Source organism: Ips typographus, linkage group LG14, assembly GCF_016097725.1.
Source record: "Ips typographus isolate SLU linkage group LG14, UJ_Ityp_2.0, whole genome shotgun sequence".
NCBI classification, from domain to species: domain Eukaryota; kingdom Metazoa; phylum Arthropoda; class Insecta; order Coleoptera; family Curculionidae; genus Ips; species Ips typographus.
In genome coordinates, this window is record NC_138435.1 from 205,865 (window position 1) to 221,872 (window position 16,008).

The window sequence follows — 16,008 nt, forward strand, 5'->3', positions numbered from 1 at the left end:
GTGCGGTCGACTGTAATTTTACTCTGGACACTTCAAGTCAAAATAAGTCAGTTATTTAACAACTCTACTAGAGACACTATACAGGATGATTTAAAGAACATTTCACGGCCTACAATTTGGTGAAAAAATCAACTTGATAGCTGTCAAAATAATCGAGTTACGGGCTGTCAAAAGTGCGGTCGACTGTAATTTTACTCTGGACACTTTCAAGTCAAAATAAGTCAGTTATTTAACAACTCTACTAGAGACACTATACAGGATGATTTAAAGAACATTTCACGGCCTACAATTTGGTGAAAAAATCAACTTGATAGCTGTCAAAATAACCGAGTTACGGGCTGTCAAAAGTGCGGTCGACTGTAATTTTACTGTGGACACTTCAACTCAAAATAAGTCAGTTATTTAACAACTCTACTAGAGACACTATACAGGATGATTTAAAGAACATTTCACGGCCTACAATTTGGTGAAAAATCAACTTGATAGCCGTCAAAATAACCGAGTTACGGGCTGTCAAAGTTGACACTGTCAAATAACTCAATTTTTTTTTAAGGACGTAGAGAAAGTTCCTGGAGTATGGTAGTACAAAACCGTACGTGGGAACTACCTCCGGATTGTGGCGCCACGTAACGTGGACGTCCATTTAAAAGACGAAGACTCCCAATTGGTCGAAATCACTTGGTTGCCACCAAAAAACAACCAATGGACGTATTACAGGTAAGTTTTTGACCGTCGCACTCCTGAAATAACCAGGGAAAACGATATTTTCAACTAAATTGTACTGTTTTGTGCGTTTCGTGACATTTTTCCTTTCCAATTTTCGTCTAGGTTATGTGGTGTTGTATACGGAAGACAAAAACCGGACGGACGCACTTTGGCAAGCTCTGGCTGTCAAAGGAGACAATCATTCCTCGATTATCTACGATTTGAAGCCGTTTACGGTGTACTATTTCAAAGTCCAGGCGAGAAATAGTCGCGGTTACGGTCCCTTTTCCAATATTATCACGTTTCGAACCGGCCAGAGTAAGTTTTCATTTCGATTGTTCGTTTTTTCACTGACAACCGACGTTGACAGAACCAGGAGACAGTTGTAAATGTGCCACAAAGTGATTTTTTAAAAAAGAATTTCAAAAGAGACTTGAAGTGGTTTCAAACAGTTTGAGAACCACTGGTTTCCTACTCGTTTCACTCATAAAGTGCGATTTAACCGTATTTGGCATTAGAAACGTTTTCTGACAAAAATGAGGGTTTAAGACAGTTTGAGAGCTTCTGGTGGTTCTCTGTAAGCTAAAATGTCAAAAACATTTTGAGAACCACTGATTTCTCACTCATTTTAGTCATAAAATGCAATTAACCGTATTTTGTATTAAAACACTTTTCTTGTACAATTGAAGGGTTTAAGACAGTTGAAAACCACTGGTGACACTCTGGTGGTTGTCTGGAAGCTAAGATGTCAAAAACAGTTTGAGAACGACTGGTTTTCTACTTATTTCACTCATAAAGTGCTATTTAACCTTATTGGCATTAGAACGTTTTTCTGACAAAAATGAGGGGTTTAAGACAGTTTGAAAACCACTGGTGACACTCTGGTGGTTGTCTGGAAGCTAAAATGGCAAAAAACAGTTTGAGAACCACTGATTTCTCATTCATTTTAGTCATAAAATGCAATTAACCCTATTTTGTATTAAAACGCTTTTCTTGTACAATTGAAGGGTTTAAGACAGTTTGAGAACCACTGGTGGCACTCTGGTGGTTGTCTGAAAGCTAAGATGTCAAAAACAGTTTGAGAACGACTGGTTTCCTACTTGTTTCACTTATAAGTGGCTATTTAACCTTATTTGGCATTAGAACGTTTTTCTAACAAAAATGAGGGGTTTAAGGACAGTTTGAAAACCACTGATAACCCTCTGGGGATTCTCTGTAAGCTAAAATGGGAACAAAACAGTTTGAGAACCACTGATTTCTCACTCATTTTAGTCATAAAATGCAATTAACCCTATTTTGTATTAAAACGCTTTTCTTGTACAATTGAAGGGTTTAAGACAGTTTGAGAGCCACTGGTGACACTCTGGGATTCTCTGGAAGCTAAAATGGCAAAAAACAGTTTGAGAACCACTGATTTCTCACTCATTCAGTCATAAAAATGCATTAACCCTATTTTGTATTAAAACGCTTTTCTTGTACAATTGAAGGGTTTACAGACAGTTTGAGAGCCACTGATAACCCTCTGGGGATTCTCTGTAAGCTAAAATGGGAAAAAACAGTTTGAGAACCACTGATTTCTCACATCATTTCAGTCATAAAATGCAATTAACCCTATTTTGTATTAAAACGCTTTTTCTTGTACAATTGAAGGGTTTAAGACAGTTTGAGAGCCACTGATAACCCTCTGGGATTCTCTGTAAGCTAAAATGGGAAAAAAACAGTTTGAGAACCACTGATTTCTCACTCATTTAGTCATACAATGCAATTACCCTATTGTGTATTAAAACGCTTTTTTGTACAATTGAAGGGTTTAAGACAGTTTGAGAGCCACTGGTGACACTCTGGTGGTTGTCTGGAAGCTAAAATGGCAAAAAAGTTTGAGAACCACTGATTTCTCACTCATTTCGGTCATAAAATGCAATTAACCCTATTTTGTATTAAAACGCTTTTCTTGTACAATTGAAGGGTTTAAGACAGTTTGAGAACCACTGGTGACACTCTGGTGGTTGTCTGGAAGCTAAAATGGCAAAAAACAGTTTGAAAACCACTGATTTCTCACTCATTTCAGTCATACAATGCAATTAACCCTATTTTGTATTAAAACGCTTTTTTTGTACAATTGAAGGGTTTAAGACAGTTTGAGAGCCACTGATAACCCTCTGGGGATTCTTTGGAAGCTAAAATGGGAAAAAAACAGTTTGAGAACCACTGATTTCTTACTCATTTCAGTCATAAAATGCAATTAACCCTATTTTGTATTAAAACGCTTTTCTTGTACAATTGAAGGGTTTAAGACAGTTTGAAAACCACTGGTGACACTCTGGTGGTTGTCTGGAAGCTAAAATGGCAAAAAACAGTTTGGGAACCACTGATTTCTCACTCATTTCAGTCATAAATGCAATTAACCCTATTTTTTTTAAAACGCTTTTCTTGTACAATTGAAGGGTTTAAGACAGTTTGAGAGTCACTGGTGACACTCTGGTGGTTGTCTGGAAGCTAAAATGGCAAAAAACAGTTTGAAACCACTGATTTCTCACTCATTTCAGTCATACAATGCAATTAACCCTATTTGTATTAAAACGCTTTTCTTGTACAATTGAAGGGTTTAAGACAGTTTGAGAACCACTGATAACCCTCTGGGGATTCTCTGTAAGCTAAAATGGGAAAAAAACAGTTTGAGAACCACTAATTTCTCACTCATTTTAGTCATAAAATGCAATTAACCCTATTTTGTATTAAAACGCTTTTCTTGTACAATTGAAGGGTTTAAGACAGTTTGAGAACCACCGGTGGCACTCTGGTGGTTGTCTGAAAGCTAAGATGTCAAAAACAGTTTGAGAACGACTGGTTTTCTACTTGTTTCACTCATAAAGTGCTATTTAACCTTATTTGGCATTAGAACGTTTTTCTAACAAAATGAGGGGTTTAAGACAGTTTGAGAGCCACTGGTGACACTCTGGTGGTTGTCTGGAAGCTAAAATGGCAAAAAACAGTTTGAGAACCACTGATTTCTCACTCATTTCAGTCATACAATGCAATTAACCCTATTTTGTATTAAAACGCTTTTCTTGTACAATTGAAGGGTTTAAGACAGTTTGAAAACCACTGGTGACACTCTGGTGGTTGTCTGAAAGCTAAGATGTCAAAAAACAGTTTGAGAACGACTGGTTTCCTACTTGTTTCACTCATAAAGTGCTATTTAACCTTATTTGGCATTAGAACGTTTTTATGACAAAAATGAGGGGTTTAAGACAGTTTGAGAGCCACTGGTGACACTCTGGTGGTTGTCTGGAAGCTAAAATGGCAAAAAACAGTTTGAGAACCACTGATTCTCACTCATTTCAGTCATTAAATGCAATTAACCATTTTGTATTAAAACGCTTTTCTTGTACAATTGAAGGGTTTAAGACAGTTTGAAAACCACTGGTGACAACTCTGGTGGTTGTCTGGAAGCTAAAATGGCAAAAAAACAGTTTGGAAACACTGATTTCCTCATTTCAGTCATAAAATGCAATTAACCCTATTTGTATTAAAACGCTTTTCTTGTACAATGAAGGGTTTAAGACAGTTTGAGAACCACTGGTGACACTCTGGTGGTTGTCTGGAAGCTAAAATGGCAAAAAACAGTTTGAGAACACTGATTTCTCACTCATTTCAGTCATAAAATGCAATTAACCGTATTTTGTATTAAAACGCTTTTCTTGTACAATTAAAGGGTTAAGACAGTTTGAGAACCACTGATAACCCTCTGGGGATTCTCGAAGCTAAATGGGAAAAAACAGTTTGAGAACCATGATTTCTCATCATTTCAGTCAAAATGCAATTAACCCTTATTTTGTATTAAAACGCTTTTCTGTACAATTGAAGGGTTTAAGACAGTTTGAGAGCCACTCGTGACACTCTGGTGGTTCTCTGTAAGCCAAAATAGCAAAAAAAACAGTTTGAGAACACTGATTTTCAAAAGTTTATTAATTTTTCTTTTTAAAACGCTTTTCTTCCACAAATGTTTGTTTAAAACAGTTTTAGAACCGCTAATTTTTGCAATAAATCAAAAATTTTGTTCTGAGTGAGTACAACCCAATTTGTATTTGTCTGTATTTTAATTTCATCCTTTTTGGGTTCTTTTTGACTTTGATGGTTGTCAGTGGGTTTCCTTTGTTTTTTGCACAATTTTATTTTTTTTAAGTATTTATTTATGGTTTTTTTTTGTTGATTAGACGTTGCACGGCATGCTCGTACAAGGAACTACGGTAGTTGTTTTTTTCCTTGTTTTAGGCCTTTTTCACTGTAGTTTACGGGGTTTTTGCTAATTCTAGATAGCTCCGGTATTTTTTCGGGCAGCGCTCCTCACGCCACGATTTGCGGCTGTTTGATCACCGTAATAACGGTCGCGATGGTGGGGGATATTGTGTTGTCGTCGACGGGACAATTCGAACATGGCGTCCCCCGGGGGACAAAAAGGCTACCAAAAGGTACTTTGAGCAGTTTTTCAACTTTCGGGTTATTTCTGGTGTGTTTCGCAGCCACTGCGGTAATCAGGCGGTTAAGCCGCCCGATTTGTGGATCCACCACGATCGGATGGAGCTGAAAAACATGGAGAACTTCACTCGAACCAATGACGGGCGAGTAGCAGTGGTGCTCTGACGTTACCGCGCAGCGTGGGCGGGACGAGTACGACACCCACGATAGTGTCCACACCAATGCGCTGGACAAACGGACTTATGTGCCTAACTATGGTAAGTTTAACCTGAAGATGTATTATTGTTGTACAATTGAAGGTTGTTGAAAGTTTGACCACCCTGTGAGCAATTCTAGTGGGAGTTTTGTCGGTTTAAAGCCCGGATTCAGTTGGTGACCCTTTTTACGCAATTTTCGTCCTTTGTACTTTTTCCGTATCTCCACTAGTTAGCAAAATTATTTTAAGTTACTTATTTGAAAAATTGAAGTAATCAGAAATGACGCTAATATGCCGTTTTGCAAGAGTTAATGGTAAAGTAGGCTGTGGATGTTATCATTTTGACGTTGCATCAAGAGTGCGGGGTAAATTTAACGTCACGATGACGTAATGTGACAGTAGTTAATGTATTGTTTTGCTCAATTACGTCATTCTGACGTCAAGTTTGAAACCCATGCACCGCCTACTTTGGTGGTATTCTTATTTATTTTGTGTTCTAGCATAGAATTTGTGATTATTTCAGAAAGTCTCAATTTTTCAGTAAACTTCAAACAAACTTAGGGGTGTTTCGTTTAAATAACTTAATTTTTGTGAAGTTATTTGTACTTTTCCCACCCTGTATAGGAATCCTTTTCCCCTTGCACAATAAGTAAAGTGTCACAACATTTCGATTTGAGCATTATGACGTCATTCGATTGCTTTTCAAAGAGGGAGAGGGTACAAGAGGAAATGAAACAAAATATCCTTGAACTCCCCCGGGAGAATAGAGACAAAGATTAGCAAATTCTTGTGGGGAAATACGATTATAATTCAGAGATAAGATATTCCACAGACCAGAAAAATTGGTTTCAAACAATTTTGACACCTCTGGCTTTGACCTTGATAACTCGCCTATTTGATATACTTTGTTGTGACTTTTATACGTCTATGGTTAGCCAATGAAACGGGCTTTACATCGATCTATAAAAGTTGGTTGATTAGTGGTGAGGTTTTGCCGCTAGGGGGTGTCAAAGTCAAACTAAACCATTTTGACACTCTTTGGTTTAACCTTGAATAACTCGCTCGTTTCTTACACTTGTCCAGGACTTTTATACGTCATTCGATAGCCAATGAAACAGGCTTTCCAATGATGTATAAAAATTGGTTGATTAGTGGTGAGGTTTGCCACTAGGGGGCGTCAAAGTCAAACTAAACCATTTTGACACTCTTTGGTTTAAACCTTGAATAACTCGCTCGTTTCCTACACTTGTCCAGGACTTTTATACGTCATTCGATAGCCAATGAAACAGGCTTTCCAATGATGTATAAAAAAACTAAACCATTTTGACACTCTTTGGTTTAACCTTGAATAACTCGCTCGTTTCCTATACTTGTCCAGGACTTTTATACGTGCAATCGATAGCCAATGAAACAGGCTTTCCAATGATGTATAAAAAAACTAAACCATTTTGACACTCTTTGGTTTAACCTTGAATAACTCGCTCGTTCCTATACTTGTCCAGGACTTTTATACGTCAATCGATAGCCAATGAAACAGGCTTTCCAATGATGTGTAAAAATTGGTTGATTAGTGGTGAGGTTTTTGCCACTAGGGGGCGTCAAAGTCAAACTAAACCATTTTGACACTCTTTGGTTTACCTTGAATAACTCGCATCGTTTCCTACACTTGTCCAGGACTTTTATACGTCAATCGATAGCCAATGAAACAGGCTTTAAAATGATGTATAAAAATTGGTTGATTAGTGGTGAGGATTTGCCGCTAGGGGGTGTCAAAGTCAAACTAAACCATTTTGACACTCTTTGGTTTAACCTTGAATAACTCGCTCGTTTCCTATACTTGTCCAGGACTTTTATACGTCAATCGATAGCCAATGAAACAGGCTTCCAATGATGTATAAAATGGTTGATTAGTGGTGATGGTTTTGCCACTAGGGGGCGTCAAAGTCAAACTAAACCATTTGACACTCTTTGGTTTAACCTTGAATAACTCGCTCGTTTCCTACACTTGTCCAGGACTTTATACGTCAATCGATAGCCAATGAAACAGGCTTTCCAATGATGTATAAAAATTGGTTGATTAGTGGTGAGGTTTTGCCACTAGGGGCGTCAAAGTCAAACTAAACCATTTTGACACTCTTGGTTTAACCTTGAATAACTCGCTCGTTTCCTACACTTGTCCAGGACTTTATACGTCAATCGATAGCCAATGAAACAGGCTTTCCAATGATGTGTAAAAATTGGTTGATTAGTGGTGAGGTTTTGCCACTAGGGGGCGTCAAAGTCAAACTAAACCATTTTGACACTCTTTGGTTTAACCTTGAATAACTCGCTCGTTTCCTACACTTGTCCAGGACTTTTATACGTCAATCGATAGCCAATGAAACAGGCTTTCCAATGATGTATAAAAATTGGTTGATTAGTGGTGAGGTTTGTGCCGCTAGGGGGCGTCAAAGTCAAACTAAACCATTTTGACACTCTTTGGTTTAACCTTGAATAACTCGCTCGTTTCCTACACTTGTCCAGGACTTTATACGTCAATCGATAGCCAATGAAACAGGCTTTCCAATGATGTATAAAAATTGGTTGATTAGTGGTGAGGTTTTGCCGCTAGGGGGTGTCAAAGTCAAACTAAACCATTTTGACACTCTTTGGTTTAACCTTGAATAACTCGCTCGTTTCCTATACTTGTCCAGGACTTTTATACGTCAATCGATAGCCAATGAAACAGCTTTCCAATGATGTATAAAAGTTGGTTGATTAGTGGTGAGGTTTTGCCGCTAGGGGGCGTCAAAGTCAAACTAAACCATTTTGACACTCTTTGGTTTAACCTTGAATAACTCGCTCGTTTCCTACACTTGTCCAGGACTTTATACGTCAATCGATAGCCAATGAAACAGGCTTTCCAATGATGTATAAAAATTGGTTGATTAGTGGTGAGGTTTGCCGCTAGGGGGCGTCAAAGTCAACTAAACCATTTTGACACTCTTTGGTTTAACCTTGAATAACTCGCTCGTTTCCTACACTTGTCCAGGACTTTTATACGTCAATCGATAGCCAATGAAACAGGCTTTCCAATGATGTATAAAAATTGGTTGATTAGTGGTGAGGTTTTGCCGCTAGGGGGCGTCAAAGTCAGACGAATATTTCTTCCAGCTATAGCGACCCCAATCAACACTGCCACCCTTAGCCAGTCAGCACGGACTCGACTCCGTCCACCAGGCCGAGTTATCCCAGAACCAACTACCAAGTACCGAGAAGTCACGTGACTTTAGATTCCACCCGAATAATCCAGTGGAGAACGTTTATTCAGCCCATCCTGGTGCTTTAACGTCTTACGACAATACTAGTTATGTAAGGTAAGTCAATAATATGCTGTATGACAGTCGTGACAGATCTGTCATGTTGACATTTCTGTCGCTACTGTCAAAATTCTTGGAAGCTACAAATTTTCAAGCTCCATGGAGGGGGCAGAGCGTTTTTGACGTCAACAATGACGTAATTAAAACAAAAAAAACGAATTTTGTGTTATTTTAGTCAACAGCCGCCTCCTGGCAGTACCTACGCACCGGGAATGAACGTACTCGCCGAATCGCAGGCGGCCAAGCGAGTACCAGCCCAGGGGCAACCCGCTTAAGAGTTTCACGGTGCCGGCGCCGCCCCCCGTTTCGGCTCCGGGGACTCCTCAGCCCAAACACATTGGTAAGTGTGCTTTCTCTGATTTTCCAGTACAATGTTCGTATTTACACAAGAAAAAAGGTAAATTAGGAAATTTACTCTCTACAAAATTGTATTAGGGTTTTTTTTGCCCTTAAGGGCCTTAAGGTTTGTTTATTCGTAATTTTAGTTACAGTGAGGCCACGTCGTCGCCGTACAAAAAACCGGCCGGAAGCAGTTCGAGCACGTTATCATCGGGCACTCCCCCCTCCCGGATCAACCCCACCAACCCCCCGCCCCATACCGCCGACGAGGTGCAACGTTTACACCCCTCCCACTCCACCGAGGAGCTGAACCAGGAGATGGCCAATTGGAGGGGCTAATGCTCACTTGAACGCCATCACGGCCAACGAGTTCGAATGTTAGGTACGTTTAGCATTTTTTTATTTCCCCCGTAGTTTTGTAGACATTTTTTTTTCTACTCAAATCTTCGGGAAATATTGTGAGATTCAGACGTACTTTTTTGAGTTTCGTAGTGCTCAATTTTTATTTTATTTTTTTGGATGGATTTTACAGCAAAAAGTGCCTAACAAAAATTGTTCTTAGGGAAATTAACGTGCGAGCGGAAAATAGTGTCGTTTTTACGCTCCCCACAGTACCGAATCAGCGAAATTCAATTTCTATTTCTTTACCATAACTTTGGTATGTTTTACACTGTATATTATGTCAGCTGAGTAGGAAAAGGTATTTTCTTGCAAAAATTCCGTATCTCTACCGTTTTCCAGACCTTTTTTTTTGAAAATTGCTCAAAAGAAGTTGATGCCACTTGCTTATTTTAATTGTAACAACCCTGTATATTATTATATTTTCTCTTCTGTTAATTCTTTCCTTATTAATATGACTAACCCTGTATACCAAATTGAAGCTTTTTAAATCCCTTTTTGACCACCCTGTATACTGATTGCAGAGCACCAATCAATACCAGAGTTGTTTAGCATTAAATAATACAGAGTGAAGTGTATGGCAACACGCAGATACGTCAGGTTTTTTGTCAAAATGGCCGCCTTTTAAAGTCAGTAAACGTCATCAGCGCGTATAACAACAGAAATGCTTTTCCCATTCGACTGACTGGGTTTACATCAAATTTTCTAGAAAATTTCCTGTGGGATGAATAAGTGAAAAAAAAAAAACGACACTAATTTCTTAAATTATAGCAGCTGCCCCCGCCTAAATCCAAAGACTGAACTTAATATTTATATTGACTTTTTGTTATTTTTTTTTGTTTTTTTTCTGCTAATTTCGTTTTGGAGAACTTGTCCACTCTGTATATATACCCGGTGTTTAAGCTGAAATCTATTGCAGATACGTTTTATGTAATCTGGTTAATTTTGAATATTATACAGGGTGTTTAAACCTTGTTACAAACTTTTTTTTTTTATCATACTGGGTGTGTCTGCTTAGGTTGGGATTTAAAAAAAAAAAATGTTTCTCACCGCTGTTTTTTTTTGGCTTGGGTCATTTGAATGACCACTGTTGCTGTCAACTGTCATTGTCCGAAAAGGTTTTTACAGTGTTGCCAGATGAAATGTACCCCAAACTAAGCGGAAATAAGCGATTTTTAACCTAAAACTGCCTATAAATTATAAACTGAACGTAATCGGTACGAAATGATACCTTAAAAATAAGTATTTGTTGTACATAATACACTATAAGTATATAATTATATAGAAACATGTACAAATTTTTTAATAATTTTAATTAATTACTAATTTGTATTATTGTAGCGGGCAAATCAAAATTATTGGCACATTTTACATTTTCTACAATAATACAAAAAAATTGTGTCATTTTTTTTTTTTGTATATTATTGTATTTTTAGGTTTTAATCACGTGTTTGGGAAGATTCGAAGCTTTTGAATTAATTAATTAAATTAATAGCGTGCTTTATATGTGAAAATGAGTGTGTGTGAATGCGTGTCAATCTTCTCAAACTTTTATTCTAAACTATTACTATATATATTTGTGATTTAGTAATTTTTTATATAATATATATATAGGTAGGTATATTTAATATATTTATTACGGTCGTGTAAATGAAGTGTGTTTCTATACTTTTTTCTATTGAATTTCCTATTCTCCTCCAGTATTTTTACTGAAAATTGCCCTTTTCAACATATTTTAATAAAATAATAATGGGTTAGGTTGGAGTAGTAGACAGATGTACTCGCTCAGATGGGGAGTTACACACGTGACACCATGTACCACTGCATCAAGCCGATCACGTGATCATTTGTCATTGAAACTTCACTCTTTTTGCCGTTTGACAGTTTGACAGATTTTGTCCATATTTACTACCTCTTATCAGTTTCACAAAGGGGTTTATTTTGATTTTAACATATAATTGGGTTATTAGAAGAAAAACCGAATTTAATGAAACGTTAAGCAGCCTCAAACAGTGTCTTTTCCGGTGGTGGTGCCAAGTGTCGCGACAATGTGCACCGCGTTAATCTACGCCTTGCTCAACTCCATTGACTTTTACATAACAAGTGCCCTGGACCAGTGTTTGTGCAATAAAAGAACTATGTAGCTAAGCGTGATCGACTAGATCGCAAAACCAGGCAATGGCACAAACATTGAAACGCAACAGACGCCGCATCGCTGCGGTAACATTTTTATCCAACATTTCACTGGACGGGAGCCACAATGACACCAAATTGGCCCTCCTGTCCCGTAATGGGGCTATAACAAATACCTTGATTATCGAAGAGTCAGGACGGGGGTAGCAGTGAAGTTTCGGCCAACAAAATCCACGAATATGAGTCAGATTCTGATAATTTTGTTACTCCTTTGAGTAGTGAGAGACGGGGGGCGGTTAAAACTGCCACAAAAGACTGCCCCGACAATTGTCAGGGTTGTAGCGAGTTGCACGGGAGTAGTTCGGAAAGTTTGGAGCCCGTAAATTGAGGGGCAGCCCCTCTCCAGCTTTACTGGAACAGCCAAAGAAGAAGGTTAGAATTTTAAGGCCTACTGAACACACTAGATTTGGGGATGAAACGGATTTTATTCGTCACTAACAAGCATATACCGTTGTTGTGTGCTCCATTATTCCCTACACTAAATCCAGGTAAGTTTTATCTGGAAAATTTAATGATGTAGGTTATAGTGTACATAAACAACCTGAGGACATTACAGCACTGAAACCTTTTTTAATATTAGCAATGGCATTTTTATTTTTCATGCCATAAAACACATAATGTCCTGAAACGCCCTTGGTGCATAAATAGCTATATTAGTGATGTTTGCCGCATTCTTTTTCACGGTCCATGATGAATGCAGCATGAAAACGAATGTGGCCTTTGAGTTGTTTACTTGTGTAAGTGATGTGACGTCACAGTGGATGCCCAGGCACTCTCCTTATAGAAATTTGGTTTATAATGTAGGAAGGAGGTTTAAATGACATTTAGGAACAACAAAGTAATTTTTTTCAGGTTGGACATTAAACGGAGGAAAAACGAAAAAGGACAACTTCAGGGCCACGCCCTTTGTCCTCGATCGGGGACGCTTTAGACCCTTCGATTCCCTGGGAATCGAAAGAGCTTCCGAGGGGTCAGGTAATTTGAAATTTGTCCCACTGCGTGCATTTACTCTCTTTACGGGGAGTGTAAAGTAAAAACAAACTTTTACAGGAAGTTTCTTACGGTTATTTATTGACCCCGAGCGAGAGGGAAGGCCAAAACCGTCGCACTATCGACGATCCCACCGAATTATCTGTCAAAAGACCGCGTCACGTGGTTGCTCGGTAAGTATCCAGCTAAGAAATCGTCAGTAAAATGAAAAACTGAAAGAAAGTTGCATTTAATTACATATTTTACAGGACTAAAGTTATTACCTGGCAACCAGAACATAAATGGTAAATATTTGTGGTTTTTGATCTAGTCTAGTAGCTTTTGATGACTAGAATTGTTGTAAATTGTTGTGTAGTGGGTTTTCATCTGAATTAATCACTTTACTAACCTAAGGTTTTTGAATTACCCCGAAATTCCTATTAATAAGCGAGATTTAAGGTTTTTTTATTTTTCCTTAATAAGTCCCTTGGGGGTCCATGCTAATTTGTATACAGCATGTTCGAACTAACTTAAGTTGGGTTAAAAAGCTGTTTTTGGTCGAAAGTCACGCCGTTTTCAGGTGTTTCTCGTACGATCAAGGTTCACAGAGAACCAACACGCACGCGCTCTCCCAATCCCCACCCGATTCCAAAGAGGAGCTGACCAACAGCGCCAATCTCAGCTACCACCCCCATCTGTTGGACGATCCGGAACTAATAGCGGGGAAAACACCGCACTTTGTTGACGTTTGCGTCGTACATGACGTCAGTGATTGATTACGTCAAACCGTCCGATCTGAAAAAGGAGATTAACGACAAGTTCAAGGCTAAATTCCCCCACATACAACTCACCTTGAGCAAACTGCGCAGGTTCGTTTCGTCTGTCAAGCGAGCGAGACATTTGACGTATGAATTAATTTTTTTTTTTGACAGCCTCAAAAGGGAAATGCGCAAAATCGGGGGGCGTCGATCTACTGACGGTGGCGCAAGCGTACGTTTACTTTGAAAAATTGATTTTGCGCGGTTTGATCAACAAACAAAATCGCAAATTGTGCGCGGGCGCCAGTTTGATTCTGGCAGCCAAACTGAACGACGTCAAAGGGGATCAACTCAAGTTGTTGATTGAAAAAACCGACAAATACCCTTCAGAGTTAACAGGAAGGAGCTGATTGCTTTCGAAATTGCCGTTTTGGTCGCCTTGGAGTTTGGTCTGCACATCCCTACTTGGGAGATTCAGCTCATTATCAACGATTGTTGTACGATTCTTGACCTTTAGTTCTTTTACTCCCCAGTGTCCTAGAAATGTCGTTAGAATCAAAGATTTAACTGAATTTTTCCGATTTGAATCCATCTGAAAGTAGAATTTACAATTCCACTGTAAACCATGCTTTGAGCCCTCTATGAAGCTTCAGAAGTCTTAAAACTGTTATTTGAAATTCAAAATAACGGTTTTTTTTTATCGAAGAATTTTCAAAAACTCCTTGCAAGCCTTCCACGCAACTCAAGAGGTCTTAAAAATGCTTTTTTTAAATCCAAAATAACGGTTTTTTGGGAAGATCCTTCAAAGACTCGTTAGGAAGGTTTTTTCTAAGCTCTTAGTGTTCTAAGAGACGATTAAAATTGGTAGAAAATCACCAAATTACATTTTTCAACCATTTGCAAGCCTTCCAGGCAACCCCAGAGGTCTTAAAAATGTTTTTGGAAATCCAAAATAACGGTTTTTCAGGAAAAATCCTCGAAGACTCATTAGGAAGGTTCTTTCTAAGATTTCAGTGGTCTGAGACGATAAAATTGATACAAAACCACCAAATTGCATCTTTCAACCATTTGCAAACCTTCCACGCAACACCAGAGGTCTTAAAAATATTTTTGGAAATCCAAAATAACGGTTTTTCAGGAAAAATCCTTGAAGACTCGTTAGGAAGGTTCTTTCTAAGCTTTCAGTGGTCTGAGACGATAAAATTGATACAAAACCACCAAATTGCACCTTTCAACCATTTGCAAACCTTCCAGGCAACCCCAGAGGTCTTAAAAATGTTTTTCCAATTTGAAAATAACGGTTTTCTCCCGACAACATTCCTAGAGTCTTTGGATTGTTCTGACAATGAAATTGACACTAAACGTATTTCTTTTGTTATTGTGACATTTCTAGGCCTGTTTGTTTTAGCTTAGCGAGGAATACACAATTTTAGGGGTAACCAAACGAACTTAAATGTATTTTTACATCGATTGTTCTGTACTTAACTGTCATTTTGTTTGTTGGTTGGTTTTTTTTTTATACAGGTGTGGTAAATCCAAAAGCTACCATAGAAAAACCGTGTAACGGACAGAGAAACGTAGGTAATTGCATGCGCGGGAGAAAGACAGAAAACGAAAAAAATATCAAGTAGGCCATATTTTTAGCGCGCTGTTGCCAAACGCCGTAAGTATTCAATACCCTCGACAAACTTACTTACGGCGTTTGGCAACAGCGCGCTAAAAACATGGCCTACTTGATATTTTTTTTGTTTTCTGTCTTTCTCCCGCGCATGCAATTATCTAAGTTTCTCTGTCCGTTACACGGTTTTCCTATGGTCGCTTTTGGATTTACCACACCTGTATATACAGAGTGTCTCACTTATAATTTTAGATTACACTGTATGATATCAATTTAACTGTTGTTTTTTGATGTTGTGTCAGCCTACTTGCTGTATAATTTAGTTTTACATATACAGTGTGTCCCTAAATAAATTCGATTACAATGTATTTTTCAGAAAAATTATCGGGCACGAATGTTATTATTTATAAACAGCGTTCAATAATAATAACAAACAGTAATTGAACAATTAAATTAACTAAAATTAAAAACAAAAAATTTCCATAACTTGCTTATTTGACAGTTGACCGGTTTAAGTTAATGGGTTGCACCGTTTGGCCGCTAGAGGGCGTCAAAGTCAAGCTTCACAAACCTTCAAAAGTCAAGCTTTTTACACCATTTTTGAGATATTTCCCGGAAATTAAAAATTGTTTTTCACTTGGGACACCCTGTACCATCCTGACATCCATTTTGCCCCAACTGTCACGATGCATTTGTGTTCGGGCATTTTTCTGAAAGATAATTGAATTTCATACTTTATGGACACACCCGTTATAATATATAGGGTGATGTAATTTTTTTTTTTGGGGGGGGGTTTACAATGCTATTATACTAGGGTTGCGGATTTTTCACACACACGTTTGCTTGTAAAATATTTTAGTAAATAACGTTGGTTTTTTTTTTAATTGAGTTTTAAAGCTCCCATTACCGAAAATGTATAACAGTCGTTTTACGAAACAAAATGGTGGCGCGGACAATGTGTCAAAAAAGTCAAAATGGCGCCGACGTTTTTTG

The 16,008-nt window shown here is 38.1% G+C and overlaps 1 protein-coding gene and 1 pseudogene across 2 annotated transcripts in view; both read left to right on the forward strand.

Moving 5' to 3' along the window:
- LOC145737519 (neogenin-like) overlaps positions 1 to 9,475 on the forward strand; it is a 38,791-nt pseudogene extending 29,316 nt beyond the window's left edge. The window contains exons 15-21 of the transcript XR_014180411.1: positions 554 to 717; positions 829 to 1,023; positions 5,022 to 5,177; positions 5,236 to 5,441; positions 8,501 to 8,731; positions 8,922 to 9,079; positions 9,231 to 9,475. The product of XR_014180411.1 is annotated as a neogenin-like (transcript). The remainder of the gene's footprint in view (positions 1 to 553; positions 718 to 828; positions 1,024 to 5,021; positions 5,178 to 5,235; positions 5,442 to 8,500; positions 8,732 to 8,921; positions 9,080 to 9,230) is intronic.
- A 2,180-nt stretch (positions 9,476 to 11,655) lies between these two features.
- LOC145737895 (CDK5 and ABL1 enzyme substrate 1-like) lies at positions 11,656 to 15,899 on the forward strand. Its single transcript, XM_081992735.1, is given in 11 exon segments — positions 11,656 to 11,697; positions 11,801 to 11,978; positions 12,523 to 12,640; positions 12,702 to 12,833; positions 12,909 to 12,944; positions 13,220 to 13,361; positions 13,363 to 13,508; positions 13,572 to 13,598; positions 13,600 to 13,777; positions 13,780 to 13,873; positions 13,876 to 15,899. Coding segments are annotated over 11 exon segments (1,125 nt in total). The 3' UTR covers positions 13,908 to 15,899.
- Positions 15,900 to 16,008: the final 109 nt, after the last annotated feature.